At 42.1% G+C, this 19,609-nt stretch overlaps 1 protein-coding gene across 9 annotated transcripts in view; it reads right to left on the bottom strand.

Annotated features, from left to right (window-relative positions):
- Positions 1 to 19,609, bottom strand: part of TRIM9 (tripartite motif containing 9) — a 107,910-nt gene that overhangs the window by 6,227 nt on the left and 82,074 nt on the right. For 3 of the 9 annotated variants that reach the window (XM_032871132.1, XM_032871126.1, XM_032871128.1), the window contains exons 6-11: positions 18,487 to 18,644; positions 16,904 to 17,042; positions 4,435 to 4,623; positions 1,847 to 1,888; positions 1,413 to 1,436; positions 257 to 560 (exon numbers count right to left, since the gene is read on the bottom strand). In XM_032871132.1, coding sequence (XP_032727023.1) covers positions 257 to 560; positions 1,413 to 1,436; positions 1,847 to 1,888; positions 4,435 to 4,623; positions 16,904 to 17,042; positions 18,487 to 18,644 — 856 coding nt within the window. Of the gene's footprint in view, positions 1 to 256; positions 561 to 1,412; positions 1,437 to 1,846; positions 1,889 to 4,434; positions 4,624 to 14,771; positions 17,043 to 18,486; positions 18,645 to 19,609 lie in introns of those variants that run through there. The other 6 variants (XM_032871133.1, XM_032871130.1, XM_032871129.1 and 3 more) reach the window with 4 other exon arrangements.

Genomic DNA, 19,609 nt, shown 5'->3' with positions numbered 1-19,609 from the left:
ACCAGCCATGGTGAAGGACCTAGGAAAGGGCTCATATCTTTGGCATTATGAAAACGTAAAATCAATCAATCCATCAATCCACCAATTAACCCCTGAGAAGGACTCAGTTAAGAGTAGTAGAACTCCTGTGTCACTTACTGGAGACCACCTGCCTGGCTGCCTGAATGTTGTCAATTTAATAGGACTCTGAACTTGGGCTCTCATTTTGTACCAGAAGCCAGCATGAAGAAGGCTCAGCCTGGGGGCTGCTGGGTACCTGTTGGTGTGCGAGTTGTTGTGCATGAACCAGCTCCGGTGATTGTCCACATACATTGCCCAAGCTTTGTCATCCTTCCCTAACATCACATCCTTCATCACGTCCATGCGAGCCACACCGAAGGCAGGGTCAGGGTGATTGTCATAGCGATCCACGGTTAGCTCCCAGTAGTGGACGCCCTTGGAGAAGCCGGTCTTCCCCAGCACCACCCGGTCATCATAGCTGCTGCAGGTCACTGTCAGGTTGTCATTGGAGAAGATGATGTCAGGGTGTGCCGAGCCAGGGTCGAAAGCAAACCAGGCCACTGGGAACAAGAGAAGGGAGTGGGGTTACCGAGGCTGACCCGAAGAGCTCTGTGCAGTGCAACATGCCCCTGCACGGGGGAGGAGTGTCGTGTCCCATTTTCATGCTGCCATGCAGGAAGGAGGTGTCCGGGGCCACGGGGGGCTGTGAGTGAGCAGACAGGGGCCACATCCTGGGAGGTGGTACTCTCTGCACCCAGAAGCAGACGGAGGACACAAGACCGATTCAGCAGGGGTTACCTGACTCAGACTGCACTCCCAACCAGGTGATCCGGGAGTGAAGTGGCATCGATTTTGGAAGGTGCAAGTCCCTTCACCCGGTGACTGGGACAACAGTACACCGGAGACATAAAGGGAGAGGGTACGCTAAGATGCCTGTGTTACCCTGAGGCGGGGAGGCTAGGATCTACAGTCCTAGATGGAGGAGGGATAAAACACACTGAGTGAAACCAGGAAATGTCCCTTCGGCAGAAGTGCTGACATCTAATCGTTTTGAAAACGTCCTCAGCGCTAGTGGAAGCTCAAAGGCTGCAAAGCTATCGGCAACATGAAATAATTTTCATGAGTGTGACTTTGGACATGAGACGGGTCGCTTCTTTCGTACCTTAAAAATAACAGTTTGCATGTTACTCCTAACACTAACATGTAAACTATTTTGCTGGAGCAGTAGGTATTTTGGACATTAGGTGAAGAGAGAATGACATCTTTGCACGCATCGTTCTGACCCAAGTTCTAAATGCCGCCTACCAATAACACACTCTGGAGAGATGTCATTGCTGATTTATTGAACCTGTGAGCCATCTCACATGCACTTTGGTCTTTGCTATTTGTAACAGAATAAGGTTATTCCATACCTGCCAACAGCTTTTTAATGTCAACTGTTGTCATTCCAAGTGAAAGGCATGGGAGAGAGAAACAGGAAGCAAAATTGACATTGATAAGAAAACACGTCTCTTTTGATAGACTCATACCAAAAAAGGGCTTGATTTCAAACACTACTAACACTACAACTGTCGGTCTGATTTGTACCTTAACCCACATTAGCACTCATAAAGAGTGCTCTGCATTGATGTATAAGAAAACTGGGGGGGAATGCAATCCTCTGCTAGGTATAAGATTTAAAAATACACTTTTCTAAGTATAGGGGAAGTGTTCTAATGGGGGATTTTCATGACAATCAGACAATTTTATTGACATACAATAAGCTGCCGCCATTTATTTGGTGGAGGAAATTGAGCATGCCAACCACACAAGTCAAAGATGACAATCACGATATAGGTGTACTTGCCTAACTGAGAGTAAGGTGCCGACTGAGGCTCAAAGCTGCATCCTATAAAGAGATACTACACATCAAAGCTATGAAGCAGCAACCAGGAGGATAAACAATATTTGTACACACTTAAAAAACACCAGCTGAAATGAGTCACCAGAGGCCTGATTCATGAAAAACCAAAGCCCATTTTATATTAGTTAACTTTGCTGGGTATAAAAAGGCTTTTCTCTGGCCCTTTTCCAAATGAAAAGTACACCCCCCCCCCATTTAATAAATCCTCTTTCAGTTGATTCTGAACTAGGCAGCTTAAATTTTTCTCAGCCCCCAAGCTCAATCTTTTCCACAAAAGTTTCCGTACTAAACGGAAGGCTTACTGTTTAGAAAGGGGAAATATTCGGGGCTAGAGGGAAGCAAAATAAATAAAGAAGAAAAATGTGAGAAGTGAGGAGATATTACTGGATCTTGATAAAAACTCTGTTCTCTAACACTACTTCATGCACCTCTAACTCTGGTGGTAACTAGAAGGCGTTTGTTGTGACTTGGGCCTAAGTTAAATGATACACATATATGGGACTGAACCTAGGATGTAACCTGTATGTTAATAAAACATCTGATAATTTTTAATAATGGCATGAACTAAATGTAGTGAAACAAATGACTACATCTTCTTAGATCATTTTACTAAATTGATTCTTCTCACCTAAGTGGGGGTGGGTACTAGAATCACCTGTGGAAATTTCCCAACCCTCCTTCCTCAAGATTTGGATCCCATGAGAAGCTGGGTGGAGGAAGAAGTGTGGTCTTAAAATATTCCAAGGTGTATGACCTCTAGTTTCAAGCGGTGTTGGAACAGATCTGGCAAATGTATTTTTGATGAGCACTCGGGTATCCCCTAGAGAGAATCATTTAATTTTTTTTAACTCAGAAAGGTTTATACACTAACTTCTAAAACAATCAAAGGATAATACACTGAATTAAAAGAATTTTAGAAGGAATACAGCAACTTACTATAAAAAAAAAGGACTAATGATTGAGTCAAAAACAAAACTGTAAAGTATGTCCTTACTTTTGGTTACTTTATTTTACTCTGGGATGAATTCACATACAAAAGAATCATTTTCTTCCAACTCATGGCTGAATTTTATGCCTAGCTTCTACCAATGATCACTTTAAAATTCCTATTCACAGGTTAGAGCATAGTGAGGACTGGAAAACAAGGAGTTTTAAGGCTGAATCTCATATCCCACTTTGGAAATGAATTTATAGAATCTGAACAGGGCTTTAAAAATTTTAAATGAATCATGCCTTCTGCAAGTCTTTTTCAAAACACGTGTTCCAAAATCTTGTTACACTATTGAAAACATACCACCATACATTTAAGAGTCAATGATACAACTAGAACAATGCTGTTAAACACAGCCATCTTGCATCCCCAGACCCACATTTCATTTTATTCTTGAGACAATATACATTACAAAGACTATAACAGTATTTTAGTACATTGGACACAAAGTGAAAAGAGTTCCATAACAAAGCATGTTTGAAAGCCAGTAGTGCACAGAAAAACAATAAGAAACATAAAAGCACAAAGAAAAATGTCATTTTAAAGAGAGCTTGAAGTCCCTGCATCCTTTTTGCACTGTCATGCTGTGGCCTTCTTCATTCCGGGATGTGGGATGAGCAAAAAGAATAAAATAAAAAACAAAAGAAACCTTTGGAAATGTGAAATGTGCATCACGTGTATTCACGATTACAATATAGTCCTGAAGAGATCAAATAGGTCTGCATCATAGATGTTTTAGGATTCTGTTGGCTAGACAGAGTTGATTGCACAATAATGCATGTCTAGCTTCCCTGAAATCAATCTAAAGCCCTCTCCCAACCTGCTTGGCTATGGGAAACTTGGGGGAAGCCAGCTTTGGCCATGACTTGGATCCCTGGGCCTTAGGCCAGTTAAGGGTTTCTAATTTGGCTAGTGATGTTCCCTCCGCATTGCTAGGAAAAATCCACCATGAGTGGGACTGTCCTACCAGCAAGCCCAGGCTTTTGCAGAAAATACTTTCATGTTCTGCTCTCTGCTTTGGCTGCTTTGTGGGATGCTGTCTGCTGTTGGTGTGTTTTTACTTTATTTTTCGATAAAGATCTCTTGAGTCTATGTTTAATCAGACCACTACGGGCTGGATGCACTGATCCAGTCTCCCAGACACAGCTGGTTTCCTGGATACAGCGGGGTTGCAACTCCCAGACTAAGGCCACAGCCTCCACTCAGCCAGCGCCTATGCCGTGCTATGTCACTGCATGTGATGACAGAGCAGGTCATCCATGGCGGTACTAGCTGGTGCAAAAAGAACAACTTCACTCGCCACTTTCCAATGCCATTATACATTGACCACAGCTAGATGATTGGGCCTTACACCACACAAACAAGAACGCCACACAGCTCCAGCATTCAAACCCTCCTCATACCAGAAGCAGGCCACAGACATAGAGATCAGCTCATTGCCCTCTCCATGCACATGAATGGCAAGAACAAAACAAGTATTTCGGAGATGCCATCGAGGCACAGAGAAATCAAGGGGAAAGGTCAGACGAGCTCGGCTCACCCGGTGCATTGAGAGACTGCAAAGAGGAATGCAAGCTCAGCTGGTGGGGTGAGGATCGGATATCAAAGTAGGATCTCCCGGGAAAGCTGGGTTGTAGATTAAGGGTGGAGGAGAAAGGACTCATTCTACGGAGCGGCAATCTTTCCGAAGGCACTGGAAAAGGGAGTGTCTGTTCTTCTGAATCGGTGTCTAGATGTAAGATCAATGCAAACTAGAGATCAGAAATCTGCTACCTGCCCAAGCACGGTTCCCCAAGACCTGCCTTACCAATGCATTTGCACAAAGCCTCATCCCTCCCGCAGGTGCCACAAGACATTAACAAAACCAAAGTGGCTTGAGGCTGGGAGGGAATTCTCAGCAGGCCAGGACTCAAGACCAGAGGACACCTCAAACATCACAGACAGTTGCTTTCATTTCCCCCAATTTTTAGTGATAGAGAAGGTATTTTAGAAGGTTTCCTTTTCATTCAATTTTTTAGAGTCGAATTTAGAAACTTTAGGGTAGATTTTACCCAGTGAGGACCAAGAGTGATACTTCAACCCCTTCGGCTACCTTGGAAGTTATTACCTGTATGACTTACAGCTTCTTAAAGAGTTTCTATTTAGGAGATGATCATCTTTTTTTTTTTTTTTTAACCAATTCTTTGCTTTTTTCCATACTTTTCCCTTTTCTCTCCTATATACATTTTTCCATTTCCGAATGGACGAGATGATTTTTCTATCCTAATACACTCAACACTTGCTCTTTGGATAGGAGAGGAAGATAGGGCTGAAAACGGAATCAGGGAAGGAGCCTTACCTTTGTTTCTGAATTAGGATCAGACCCCAGGGATGCCACTTGAGCAGCTTTGGTTTTCTAATAATAACAGTCTGTGGGGCCATGATGAGGTGTGTGGATGGCACAAATGTCTTTATTTTCAGATACTTGGGTCTGGCGTAAACATCACTAAATGACTAAAATCACTCCTTTCTCTTTTGTCAAACAATAGGTGGTTCTAGGCAGTAGGGTGGTCTGGTCAGAGGTAGATGTTTCACCAGTCAGGACCTTCTTAGAACACAGTGTGACAATAATACTTTAAGAAAGACAGATGGCATGATGGTAATATTCTATGTCCAAAACTAAAGAATGATCTTTTCACTGAAAAAAATAATTCTGTCTTGGTGGCCAGAGGATGTTCCTGGGAATATTTGTCTGGTTTGAGTCTGTCAGCATGCTGTTAAACATATCCTTGTCCTATCAAAATGCTATTTTGGGCATGTTCAAGCCACTGGAGTGTGTGTATGTTACATAATACTATTTGAAAAGCTCCGAAAAAGGCCATTGGCTAGTTTTAATTGAATACTGCAGAGAGTCAGCCCCATTTTAGTTTCTGCATTTACAATATTAAAGTTAGCTCTTTAGGCTTTACTCTTATCCTTGGGGATTTTTTTTTTTTTTAAAGAAAATTATACAAAGATCTCAGAGAAAAGGAACTGCTACTCATGGAGTTAAGGTGTGGTATTCCCAATAATAATATATTCAAAGTTTCTTCTACCTAAACTTCATATAATTTGGATGACATGACATATATGGCCATTTCTTTGTTCAAAAATAGTAAATCAGAATTGATTCCTATTATAATTCTCTCAAGGGGGAATTAATCTTTTAGTTTAATGGGGAAATTGAAATCCAGCAGAGCATCACAAACTGACGTGGGCTTCATTTAGGGAGAGGAGGCCATATTTATGTCAGTAAAAGATTTTTAAATTATTTTTTATTTTATTTTATTTTTAAAAGATTTTATTTATTTATTTGACAGACAGAGATCATAAGTAGGCAGAGAGGCAGGTAGAGAGAGAGAGGGGAAGCAGGCTCCCTGCTGAGCAAAGAGCCCAATGTGGGGCTTGATCCCAGGACCCTGGGACCATGACCTGAGCTGAAGGCAGAGGCTTTAACCCACTGAGCCACCCAGGCACCCCTAAAAGATTTTTTATTAACAAGAATTTGCTTGGAAGTGTATTTTTTCCAGGCGGTAGCAATCAATTCATTATATTGAAAATAATTGTTGCTTTAAAAATGAAGGGAAAGGACGTACATAGTTTATTGAATTCTAGAGTTTATTGAACCTCCAAGTCATCATCTGAAAACCAATGAAGAGATGTATACTGAATCCAGACCCTGGGGAGCATATCTGAGCCATCATGAAACATACTCACCTTTCCTACTCTGAGTACCGAGTTGGTAATGGCACCATTCTGTGGGACGGGGCCTAAGAGTAGCTGTGGTTATTCATGGGATTAATAACTTGACACTAAAATAGTTATTGTTTTTCTAGCCTTTTATGTGGATCCATTATTTATTGATGACCCAATATTCCTTGACTCCTCTCATTTTGAATTATGCCCTCTTTTCAGGCAAGCTTATTTAATACCCACTTTATCCAACCATCTCCATTTTCCTCTTTTTTTTCCCCCACCTATGGCCTCCCATACCCTTCAGCTGGGCTCTTACCCCATTTTCTTTAATGAGTTCCTAAAAAGTTTTCTTAACTCCTCATGAAAACTTCCTGAATGAATTACAAGAGGGAGACTCTTTTCCACCCGATCCCAGCCACACTAAACAAGCAGTGTCTCTTTATGCCCTCCCAGTGGGCACACAGTGCAAATATTTGGTCAGTTGCCTGTAAGTCATCTACGTCACTTGATACTATCTTAGATTACAGGAGTCTCAGCAGAGGAAGACCCTGGGTAACATCTGAGGAGCAATCATCAAACTTCCCCTTGAAATATCCTGTGTTGAGGAACTCAAAGCCTCTGGGCAGTCCCCTACAGGTTATAGTTATTGCTTGTATTTGTCTGGATATGCCTCTCTGAGAGCCCCACTCATCAAATGTAGCATTACTCTCTGGGGCCAAGACTACTATTCTTCAAGTATTGGATGGCAGTCACCAATCCCCTTTAAATCTTCCCTTTTCTGGGCTAAAAAGAATCTATTTCCTGCCCTTTTTCTATGCTCTGAATTTAAAATCTTAACTCTCCTTGTCTCCTTGTCTTGCCCCACTCGACATATTCAAAAACATGAACCAAAGACACTAAGACAATATTGGGTATAGTATTACCACTCCCTGGTTTAGTTAAATCACACAGCAATGTGTGATTGCTGTGTGATTTAACTAATGAACATACACAGAGCCACCCAAGAGTATAATATATTATACCCATGGGATGCAGGAAGAATACATCCCACTTTGTCACCTCCTCTTGAAAGCACCACTATTGAGATCTGGAGATCTGGACTATTGAGTCTTCTAGAGAAGACTTCTCAGCCATTAATGTTCTTAGCCAAGACAAATAGGAGTGGGGTTTATCTCTCACACCTCCACATTCCCTCCCCTCCCCCCATCAAATACATGATACAAAAGCTATGTTCCAGGTCATAGCTAATATCCAGGATCACTGTTATTAATTTTTAATGTACAGATCACTAGAGAAAGACAAGTTGTACTTTAAAAGATTCTAAATGTCTTGTTTGATGTTATGCAGTGATCCTGTCTGCTGAATAGTTTTGTTGAGGAAAAGCAGCTGATCAGGGAAGACCAACGGGAAGAGCAGTAAAATGCTGGCTGGACACTGGCATGGTGACTGTAGACACAGCTGTAACTGCATGGTGGGAACAGTCCTCATAATGGAAATATGTCAAGACATACTTTCCATCAACTCTGTTAATGGCCACCATTTTCCTCTTGTCCTTGACTAGACTGTTTTCCCTTCCCACCTAGGACTGGCTGGATTCTGGAGTCGAGGCCTATGCTTAAAAAAAGCCATCAAGAATTATCAAAGTGAAGACCCGCTGGGCATCACACGTATTATTTACTGACTTTGGGTTCAAAGTGAAAAAAGAACGTCTAGGTGGTATACTCCTGTTTGGCTAATGGTACATACTTCTTTCACTTGTTTATTAGTTAACGTTTATTAAACACTTACCATGTGCCAGACATTGTATTAAAACTGAGCAGCGGGGAAACATGAACTTGGAAGGAGAGCTGACCACAAGAAAGAGAGTAATTTAGACAAAATCTTCTAGGGGCAGAATTTCTTGGCTGATTCCAACATATACTGAATATGAAAGATTTCTGTAGTGTGGTAGAATATTTTGGAAATATTCCTCACCAGTCTGTGAGGTGGTATTTTTGGAATTCAAAGAGGAAAAACAAACCAACAGGGCTTCCTTCTGACAGTGTATGCTAATGCAGCTTTCTTTGTGACTGGTAGAATTCTTGGTTATCTCTTTGTCTGGTCGGGTACAGCTTCATATCTCAGGCAGCCCGTGAGTGCTGGTCCAGCAAGACAGTTGTATTTCAAAGCCCAGTAAGACAAGATATGTCAGTAAGAACTGCACAAGCAGCAGTAAAGTTGAGTTTCAGTTCAATTATAAACCAGCTGTAAAATAATTTGCTTTTTTGGGGAAGATTTTAAAGAGACAAATGAATGAAGGAGGCTGAGTCTCCTTAAATGATCTAATAAGCATCTCAAGGTATAATTATGTCCAACTGGTACATGAGTTACAATGAAACGTGGTATTTTAAGCTCTCTTCAGTGTGGCATTTACTGCAGTTGAGAAGTAAGAAACAAATTTGTTTTGAAAAAGATTCCTTTTAAGAGAAGAAATAGTCTCTTAAACACCCCTGGGACAGCTGCATGCTCTGTCACCAAATCCTCCACTCCAGTTTGGAATACCATAGCATTATTTCTAAGTAACTGCCATCAGAAGAACTAAAAATTCCTGCATTTCAAATAGATACAACAGATTCCAAAGGACTCATCTGCTCCCCAGAGTGTCAACTGCAAAGCATATTGCCCAGAACCAAAGATAGGGGCTGGATCCAATTTAGTTCTATGGAAAAATTGAGGAAATTCCCTGGGATGTCATGCATGTTGTCAAAATTAAAAGGAACAGAGTATTTCTCTTCTCTGGGCTCTGAAAACTAGCATGCCTCTCAATTTGGATTTTGTAAAACCTACCCAAATTTGTTCAGGTATGATTTACCTACCTTGAGGATTTTGTTTTGGAAATGCACATTCTTCTAACTAATGTTTTGGGAGCTCTGAGGTTCTGAACCGGGAAAAATAAAGCAGAGGCATAGGAAAGATGATCTCTGGTGGACAATATACTCTCCCCTATATGATCCTTTATCAACTGTTTTCTATTAGTGTTGAATTCTCAGTATCACAGGCAGATCTTTAAGACCTATTAAGATCCTTGCAGGAGGCAGGAGGTGTCTATGCCTGTTCATCACATTTTCATAAGCAGTTGACAGATTTCAGCAGTAGTTTTGAAGAAATAAACCATACAAGAAAGCCAGAGGTACAAATTATAAAGAACTTGGAGGTTATATGTTCTAAGTCCATAGTTTTAGAGACAAAAACAAAACAAATCCCCCTCCAAACCAAGAAACCCCTCCCAACACTCCCCTCCCCAAGCACAACAACAAAACAAAAACTTTTGAAATCCAGAGAGGTTAAGGGACACATCCCAAGTCACACTGCCCGCTGTGATAGGACAGGATAGGGACCCAGGCAGGATCAATTCCAGGGGGATAAAATTTTGGGAGTGACAAGGCCATTGCTTCTCTTTTGTGCCTTGGAAATGTACAAAAGGTAAACTTTAGGCCATGGGCCATGGACACATTCCAATGGTCTCGGGGTGACCAAGATTTGTGCATATGAACCCAATATCATTCTTTCAATACTGTACCATATCGAGTGAGGGTGAATCTTTCTTCTCTAAATGGAGCAGTTCTATGGACTGGGGTGGTTAGGGATTGCAAGGCAAAGGATCGTCTTCCCCACCCCAAGGTTACAACTTCCCTGGGGGTGGGGCAGGTTTAGTACACCAGGGTTTAAGAATACAGTACTTACATTTCTCCAAAATCACTATAAAATATCTGCTAAGAGATTTTGGATAGATGCATCTGGGGCTATTCTGGGGCCATATTCTGCTTATACCACGGAATATTCTTTTGGTTATTTCTTTCAATGTGTGGGAGAAGGAGCTATCACATTGGAAGGGGTAATATGCCAGTAATAGTCTAATAGGGGAAAATAGGCATTTTCATTTTATGAACATCTTCTATGCCCCCTTTTAGAAAGCAACTTCTAAGACATAATTTCAAGAATTCTAACCCGTTTATTGTCATTAGAGAAGACAATCCTGAAAAGTGTTAGGGAGAGGATTCCTGTGGACGTTCAACTAAGAAGATGCTTGAGAGCATCTTGTCTAAAGCCTGATTCTATATTTATCACTGTTTACCTTCTCTCTAGTTTCCTCATTGTTGAGATCTGGAGGGCTGAGAGCTTTTGCCAATAAATGGCTCTGTGGTTTCAACCAGAGCAGAGCTTCAAGACCCAGACCTCATTTGGTAGGGTCTTTTAAGGACCTTACAGATCTGGCTCCAACATTCCTTTTCTTTCCCAAGCAGCCACCTGTCACTGCCAGCCAAAAGCAATTTCTGATCCCAGCAGGGGAGAAGGGCCTCTCTACATGAACACTTATCCTGGGAAGGGAGGGTGGGTGGGTGAGAAAGTGGAGATGCACAGACAGAAGAAAAGGACAGGACCTGAGTGGGAGTTTGGATTTGATCCTGGAAAGGACAGCCTCTTCTCACCTCCTTCTTAAAGGAAGAATGTTATTTTTTTCACCCAAATTCTAACATGACTCTTGGAAAGTGTTAGAGTCCATTTCTTGCTGGGATTTCTGGATGCTCACATGAGGCAGCTACATAATGCTGCTTCATTTGGACAAGATGTTTTCACACACTTAGCAAACAGACTTAAGATAGATTTCCCTATTTCCTTCCTTTTAGTTGAGTGCAAATAGCGCTCTTCTAATGTCAGCACTGAAGTGCACTGTGCTGGGCTGTGCAGGCTGGAAGGCCAGGGTCTGACATGTCACTTAACCTCTCAAAGGCTCAGTCTTCCCATATGGAGGATGAGGTAATAATTATAATACTTCCTCCTGGAGTGTGGGAGGTGGAATAATGGCTTGTCCAAAAATGTCCATGTCATATAATCCTTGCAATCTCTTACCTTACATGACAAAAGGTACTTTGCAAATGTAATTAGGGTAAGGATTTTGAGATGGAGAGATTATCCAGATGGCTCCAAGGTGATCACAAGGGTCCTTATAAAAGGGAAACAGGAGGTGCAGAGTCAGAAAGAGATTGGAAGCTGCTACACTTCTAGCATTGCAGATGGAGGAAGGGGCTGTGAGCCAAGGAACACAGGTGGCTTTTAGAAGCTGGAGAAGGAAAGAGAACAGATTCTCCTCTAGAACTAACTGAAGGAATGCAGCCCCATCAACACCACACTGTTTGCCTAGTGAAATCCATCTAGGAGTCTGAACTAAAGAACTATAAGGTAAAAAATTTGCATTATTTTAAGCTACTGAGTTTGTAGTAATTTGTTACAGCAGCAATAGGAAATTAATACACAGGGTAAATCTGGAATATTGCGATATTTGAACAGGAGAGGGGTTTGCATTTGTGGGCACAGAGGTGTAGTCTAGAGTCTTTATAGCTGTTTTAGGGTGAATAGAAAAAACTCCTAATTTTCCCTTAGGATCTTATAGTGAAACACAGAATGGATTTTTTTTTATATAGTTCTTCTACTGGATTTCAGTATCCTTAAAAATACTTGCTGGCTGTCACTTTTTTATGGACTCTTTTAGTGGGCAGTGAAGAAAGTTCTTAGAAGATTGACACAAAATGAGATAGAGTTTATTGCAATAGTTTTCTCACGGTATTTTGTATTGTGATTCTATAAAGCCTTCTGAGATATACCTAATATCCATTACCAAGGGTTCCAGGGAATATACTGACTTTTAAACGTTAAATGGAAATATTTTTACAATTCATAATATACTTTCTAACTTTCTTAATAAGAACACAAGCCACAGAATGCTGTCTTTTGACTTTTTTGGGGCGGGGAGGGGTCGTTCTCGGTTTTTCCAGTTACCTTCCCTCCTCACTAGTCCCTCTTCTCTCTTCTAATGTGATGTTCCTAGACTGCTGTGGTCTTCCCGAGTGGGTCATGAGCTCAGTGGACTCGTGCATAAAGTAAGAATAGCAAGAACCGAGGAGATCGGGGCCCTGCTGTAAGGATAGCACAGGAGTGTCTACACCTAACTTTGACTTTTTTTCTTCTTTTATTTGACCAATCAGAGGTTATTGTCACTTCCTGATTGTAAGATGACTATCTAGATTGCCGGGTGGATACCTTAGCTCTAGAGAGGTGAGGTAGCATAGTTTTTAGGCGTTCTGAGTCAGATGCCATGGAGTTCAGGGAGAAGGAAGAATGAAGCCCATGAGCTCTGGTGGCAGGGGCCATGCCTCATGCATCTTTGTGATCCTGGGCCCAGCACAGTGCCTGACACAACTGAGATGCTCCATTAATGTTTTTTGAATGAATGAGATTTTGTTATCATAGCTCAAGGCAGATTTTGAAGCTTTTGCCTTGTATACAGTTATTCCTTGTGTTGGGATTTCTGTCTGTCTGTCTCTCTATACTCTGGGAAGTCTTCCCTCCTTTTTGGATCATATTCACTTTCTTTGCAATATGTTGCAACTTACTTCAGGTGTTCTTGGGTGTTAAACAATCAGAATATTATTTCTATGAAAACATAAATTTAAAAAGTCCTGTTTTAGGTACACTTCCACTTTTAGGGGGCTGCTTCTTAGGCAAAATTAAACTAATAGCAGAATTGAGGTGATTTTTAAAAATGGAACGGTTCAAACATTTCTGGTGTAAAATCTATCTGGAAAGCAACTGAGAAACACAGATCAAGGGCCTCAAAAGTCTTCATGCTCCTTGGTCTGTAATTCCAACTCTAAGAATTTGTCCAAGGAACATACCAAGATTTGTGTGAGAGAGTATTGACAGACTCAAGGGTGACACCCTTCCTGTTCTCACTCCCCTAAAAGATTCCCTCCTCCACTAAGTCTGAGTGAAGCCATTCCCTGGCAATTCTCCCCACTGAAAGGGGGTCAGAGAGAAACCCTCTCTTTTCAGTCAGCTAATAGTCTTGAGTTATTTGAACCCCAGGAATGTTACCTGTGGTCTATTTTATTTTCTTTCCAGATTAAAGAAAAAGAAAAAGGTTAGTCTGTTTAGATAGGCAGAAGGAAAATAGGGAAAAATAAATGGGAAAATTACCGATTCTGTTTTCAACCTCATCTAAAAAAAAAAAAAATCTCTTTCAGGAGTAGAGTCTCCCAGAAAGAATAAGCCCCAGAACTATGTGGGAAGACGGCCTTGTTACATAACAGGTATTCTTTTGCCAATGGTTTCAAAGACCATTGACAAAAGGACACAGCCATGATGGCTATTAAGTGGATTACTTAAAAAATATTTACAGCTGGGTTCGTGGGCCTCATTTTAAAATTTCATCAAGATTCTTAATTGCTGACAGTTCTATTTCTTCTTAAGTCAGGGTAATTGGGTTGAGATCTGCAGCTGGCTTTATGTGCGTGGCTGTCTTAGGTGCACTCCGAGAACTCTGCTTTCAGGGAACAAATCACACTTGAACTCACCCAATGATGCATTTTCCTTTCCTTTTCCCTTTTAATAACACTTTCTTTATAATTTCCATTGAATTAAATTATTTTTCATTGTTTTCCTGACTGATTCCCAGATACGAATTATGTCTTCCTGCTAGTCCCCTTTCCTTCCTTCTCAGTGATAATAATAACTTGCAAGTATGTAACTAGTCACGTGTCTTTTAAGGCCTGTCTCTCTTCCTAGACTGTGAGCTCATACAAGCAGGACACCTCCTCATCCGTCTACACCCACAGTGTAGCACACACTGAGCCTTTACCAAGCACGGCCCAATAAATAGATAAATAAGCAGAACTGCTTCTGGAGAAAATGATCAGCATTTATAAAAACGTAGACCTCTGATCTCCCCTGCATAATGTTACCTGTAAGTCAGCAGATGGTTTTATGATCATTCAAAGAATATAAGTGACAAGTGGTTTAAACCTTGGACTAAATGCAGGTACATACAAATGAGACTTGCTATCATATATGAATTGGACCCTTCTGTAATACAGACTTTTGTTTTGAACTTGGGGAAAGGCTTAGCTGTTGCTAAGAAGACCGCAAAACATCTTGTTACAGTAGAAAGCCGAAACAAACCGCCACGCCATTCCCAAGAGCAGCAAAGAAAATAAACTTCCAAAGCAAACCTTTCCAGGAACTGTAGGAAGGAAGATTAATAGAGTACAATATAAGTTCAGTTAATATATTGAACCCTGTCAATGGCATTTTTCTCACTGATTTCTAAAAACAAAACAAAACAAAAAATATATACATAGTTCTTTAATTCTATAGGCTTTCTCTATTGTTACAAATCTTTTTGATCTTTTTAATCAAATCTTTTTTAAATTAGCTATCATTATTATTTTTTTTTGCTTTCTAAACCTTGTCTCACCATGTGAATGAGTTAGAATGAGGGAGAAACAAATAGAACAAACCAAAGTTATGGAGAAAGTATGTGTGTGAACTTTATTTCATCATGAGAAAATCACTTCTGTGCAGTAACAGAGAATACTGATATATCTACACGATGATAAGGTTTTCTTTGTATTTAGATACATACCTTATATTTTGTACACAATATATAAAATTCATGGAGGAAATTAATTTCTACAGTACAGTTTCTTTGTTGGAAGAGGACTTGTTCCGTTAGTTTCGTTTAGAAAATGACCCCCAGTTCTGTGACTGTGGTACGAGGGATCGCAGTTCCAATCCTGTAATTTATTAGACACCATAATCTTATGAACAGTAAGAGAAACTGAGAAACTACATCCTCCTGCAGGATGAAAAGAGAAACATGAATGCTCAAGCTGCTATGCTAGTAACTGATTTTAGCGGAAGAATATGATTTCCATGATGTATTATGAATAGAAGTAGTAGGTCTCATGATACATATTAGCAACATTGCTGCAAACTGTCTCCCTGCTCTGATGACATGCACTTCACTCTTCAATCAAACCGCCTTGTACGCACGTGGGAAACGAGGCCATCATCACGAAGGGCCTTCTGCATTGCATGTAGGCAACTCTTGGAGGGCTTTAGCATTTAGCAGGGTACTTGGGGAAAGAGACAACTGCTCTCAAGCAGAGAGGTCATCCCAGAGAGAAGTTGCTAAAATGGTCATTCGGGGGGCTGTAGCTATCCCATCCCTAGAACCCGATGGGAATGGGCCGTGCGGGCATGTTTCCTTCAGCGAATCCTTCTCCTTGAAGAGCAACCCTCACAGACTTACCACTGCTCCCCAGGCCCAGTCTTTACGGCTAGGGGCCTGTCAACCTTGCTGTGGGATTTGAAGTTGTGCTTGTTTTTAACCATGTGAACCATTTTAAGTGTGATTGGCGCATGCCAAGGTTTGTGGGAAGTGGGAAAAAAACACCACCACAGTTCTTTGAGCTAACATCTTGAATTTGAACAAAATCAACACAATTAGTTCTGCAGAGGGAGGTTATGGGGAATGTCAGCGGGGGTGACTTTTGTGATTAAAATGACACCCAGAAGGTCTGAAAATGCTTTGGCACTGACCACAAATACCTCTTCACAGGTTTAATTTCATGTGCTGTGATTGCTTTTAGAATGAAAATGTTAAAAGCCTCAGAGGTTATACCTGGTCATCAAACACAAGCAAGCCCCTCTTCCGAGAGGAATGGCTTGACTCTGATGACCAACATATTTACAATATGGCCAAGAAGCCAAAGTTCTCTGGGGCATGACATTGTAGAGTGGCCCTGGATGGCCTAACCCAGCCTAGAGGGATGGGCAAAGGTGAAAATGGCGAGGTAATGCGGAGCTGCTGGTCATTTCCTGTTTGGTGCCCACAGGAAGCCTCAGTCCTGGTGCCGCCGGCCTCGGCTTTGGGCGTGAGATGGAAGGCGGTCCGCGCTGGCCGACAGGCCCTCTCTGAACAGCTCTAGCATCCCACACCCATTGGAAACATGTTCAGTCACACATATCCACAGCTGGAAAGAACCTCGGCCCCACCCTCAGAAACAGGTAAGGACTACAAAGCAATTTAGAATCATCTGGATAAAATTGGCAAGTGACGTGTGTCATGGAGAATGGGAGCCTGCCCTAGAACCTAGATACATTTGTTTCACACACCGGGGGGACATTCAGGCCTTCATTTTTTCAGCTTCTTCAACTGCAGCTTATTTAGAGTGTTATCAAAGGAAGCCGACGCCCCAGGCCATTTGAACTGCCGCTGTGGACTCTTTGGTTTGATCACATCCACATACCATGGGCTCTCTAACGGCAGGAGAGGAACAGCGGCTTTGTGCCAGAATGCAGAGCAAGTCATGGAAACACTTCAGAATGTGGGCAGTGGTGGGGTTACCTCCGGGCTTGCCAGCCACTTTAGATGCCTCGCAGTTCTCGCTCTGAGGGATACTGCTGAAGGGCCTTACCCTCAGACGTTTGGAGGACCAGGGTCTTGCTGTACTGGCTGACTCCTGTTTTGTTGAAGGCCTTGATGCGAGCGTTGTATGTGCTGTTAAAGTGAAGACCATCCACGGTGCACATCGTCTCCTTCCCAACATACACTTCCTGAGGGTCAACAAAGAACAGGCCACAATTTAATGCCAACCCTTGTGAGGGGTGAGGGAGGCAGTGTCGCTCAGTGGTCAGGAGCAAGCATTTTGGTGGCAGCCTGATCTGGATTCAAGTTCTGTGAGATACTAAGCCATTTAATTGACCTTATTTACTTATTTAAGATTTTATTACTTATTGTTTGAGAAAGAGAGAGAGAGCATGCGTGAGTGTGAGTAGGGGAAGGGGAGGAGTGGAGGGAGAGGGAGAGAGAGAATCTCAAGCAAACTCCCTAATGAGCATGGGGCCTGACACAGGGTTGATCTCAGGACCCTGAGATTATGACCTGAGCCAAAACCAAGAGCTGGACACTCAATCAACTGAGCCACCAAGGTGCCCCTAATTGGCCTTTTCAAGTCTCAGTTTTGACATCTGTAAAATGGGAACAATAATACCCAGTTCATGAGGCTGTTAAGACGATCCGGTAAGGAGGTCATGTGTGCAAACTGACAAATGTAGTGCCTTATATTTAGCGTGGGCTTGGCACCTTAATGAGTGGTAATTACTAGCAGTTAGGGCTTAAAAAATTAAAATTGGGTGCTTATAGTTTATGTTATGCTTATTATTATTAACTTGGCATTTACCCACATAATATACCTACCAAGCTCTCTATCCGTCAGTGTGATTTGTCAAAATTGGTTTGAAAACATGAGGGTGTTCTCGGTGTTCTGTCTGTAACTCCACTGGTAACTTGAGGAACTGTCACCAAGATTATACTCAAAGGCACAGAAGTATAGGTTTTATCATGGTGCAGAGGGAAGGGGGAGGAAACAGGGGCGGGAGGAAGAATGACATTTCAAAGGCTTAAAATAAATCGTAACATAATGCATCTTTAGCATAGGTTAGGCATGTGCTATTTAGCTGTATGCTTCTGCAACACTATGCTGATGTAATGAGTAAAAATAATTTGTATTCAGAGTACAGCCTTAAAATGATAACTCTCTGGTGGGATACTAAGCAGATTGGGGTCTGGGATCCTGCCATGCTAAGAATTTTATATGATGGATTATCTAACAGACTCTTAACCACAATACGTGAGGTATGTGTTAATATTATCACCTCCCATTTTACAAGTGAGTTCATGAAGGCTCAAAGAAGCGAGAAGTGGGCACAATCCCACGGCTAAATGGTGGAGTCCAGATCCGAGAGCAAGCAGTTGGACTCCAGAGCTTGTTGCCTACAAGGGCTTTCTCTTCAGAAGGGGAGGGCAGTTTCTCTTCAGAGACTCCTTTGTCCATCTTTGATGGTTCAAGGTGAATGCAGGTCTCCGTTGAAGGGCCGGCAGACCCTGCCAGGATGGTCTGGTCTCAGGAGAGGTGGGGAAGCTTGGCCTGAGACCCCACAATGGGTCCTCTGAGGTGGTCCCTGGCTTTGGTTAACAAGTAGCAGATGCTCTACTTACCCGGAACTGACCACCATTGCCATCATCCAGCTCCAGAATGTAGCCTTCAGCAGGCACCGTGGACAGAGGTGGCTGTTTCCAGGACAGCGTGGCGCTGTTGTTGTGGGTACAACACTCCTCCAGCTGCAGGATGGGGGTTGCTGGGACTGGAGAGGAAGCTAAACAGAAATTAATGTAACCCTGGCTTCTGTTGAGGTACAAACATTTCAGGATCTTGGAATGGGAAACATCCCCCTGATCAACATGGGGCTTGACTCAGTACTAGCCCATGGGGGACCTGAACTGGATCTCTCCCAGAGTCTCTAGGACTGGGACTGGGTCCTGAGCTGCTGTGATGCCCTTTTGCAAACTTGTGGTGGTACTTCTTACCTTAACCGTGGGGAGACAATTGCTCTGTTCTCACCCCCTTGAGCACTGAAGACCTCATCCCTAAGGGAACTATTTTAATGGGAGATGGGTTTCCAGCCCAGCCCACTAAAGTCCATGTAACCCATAATATGGGTGAAAAACATATCATAAAATTTATCCTGAGCCTTGACCCCCAGTGTATAAACTTGGAACTGCCTATTCTGAGCAGTTTGTTTGTTTTACCAGTGATTCTACTCAAGGTGTTGTACACGTAAGTAGCTGCAACAGTGGATTTTTGAAAACTTAGTTGTAAGTGACATAAAAACAGTGATTTCTCCATTTCTAGACTTTTGAGGAACTTGACCCCATTTTTCCATGGTAGCTAGGTTAGCTCAGGTCCATTCTCTGAGGTGCAGAACAGCCAACTGTGAGCCTGGAGAGTAGCATGGCAGCAGAAGGGGCCTGGCAGGGGAGGGTCAAGTTGTCCTTGTGACTTTGTGAGAATCTGCCACAGTACTATGAGTCACAACATACCCCTGTCCCCATTTTGTGCCGGGAGTCTTTTCTATTACTTCAAACTGCAGAAGGGTTGAGCCTTCAGACACACAGACATAGAACTGTTAGGTAACAAACAATCCCAGTTCCTAACATATGAACTCAATGCATATATTTGGGAATAATGTTTTTGCCAACTGTTTAAAAAATTTTTGTTTAGCACCAAACCATTAATTTATTTTTGTAGCACTTTAACAATTGGAGAGAACAGTTTGGACGG

The sequence above is a fragment of the Lontra canadensis genome, unplaced genomic scaffold (assembly GCF_010015895.1).
Source record: "Lontra canadensis isolate GAN:19392208 unplaced genomic scaffold, GSC_riverotter_1.0 scaffold42, whole genome shotgun sequence".
NCBI lineage: Eukaryota > Metazoa > Chordata > Mammalia > Carnivora > Mustelidae > Lontra > Lontra canadensis.
The sequence above is the reverse complement of the archived record's forward strand: the minus strand, read 5'-3'. Positions and strand labels throughout refer to the sequence as shown.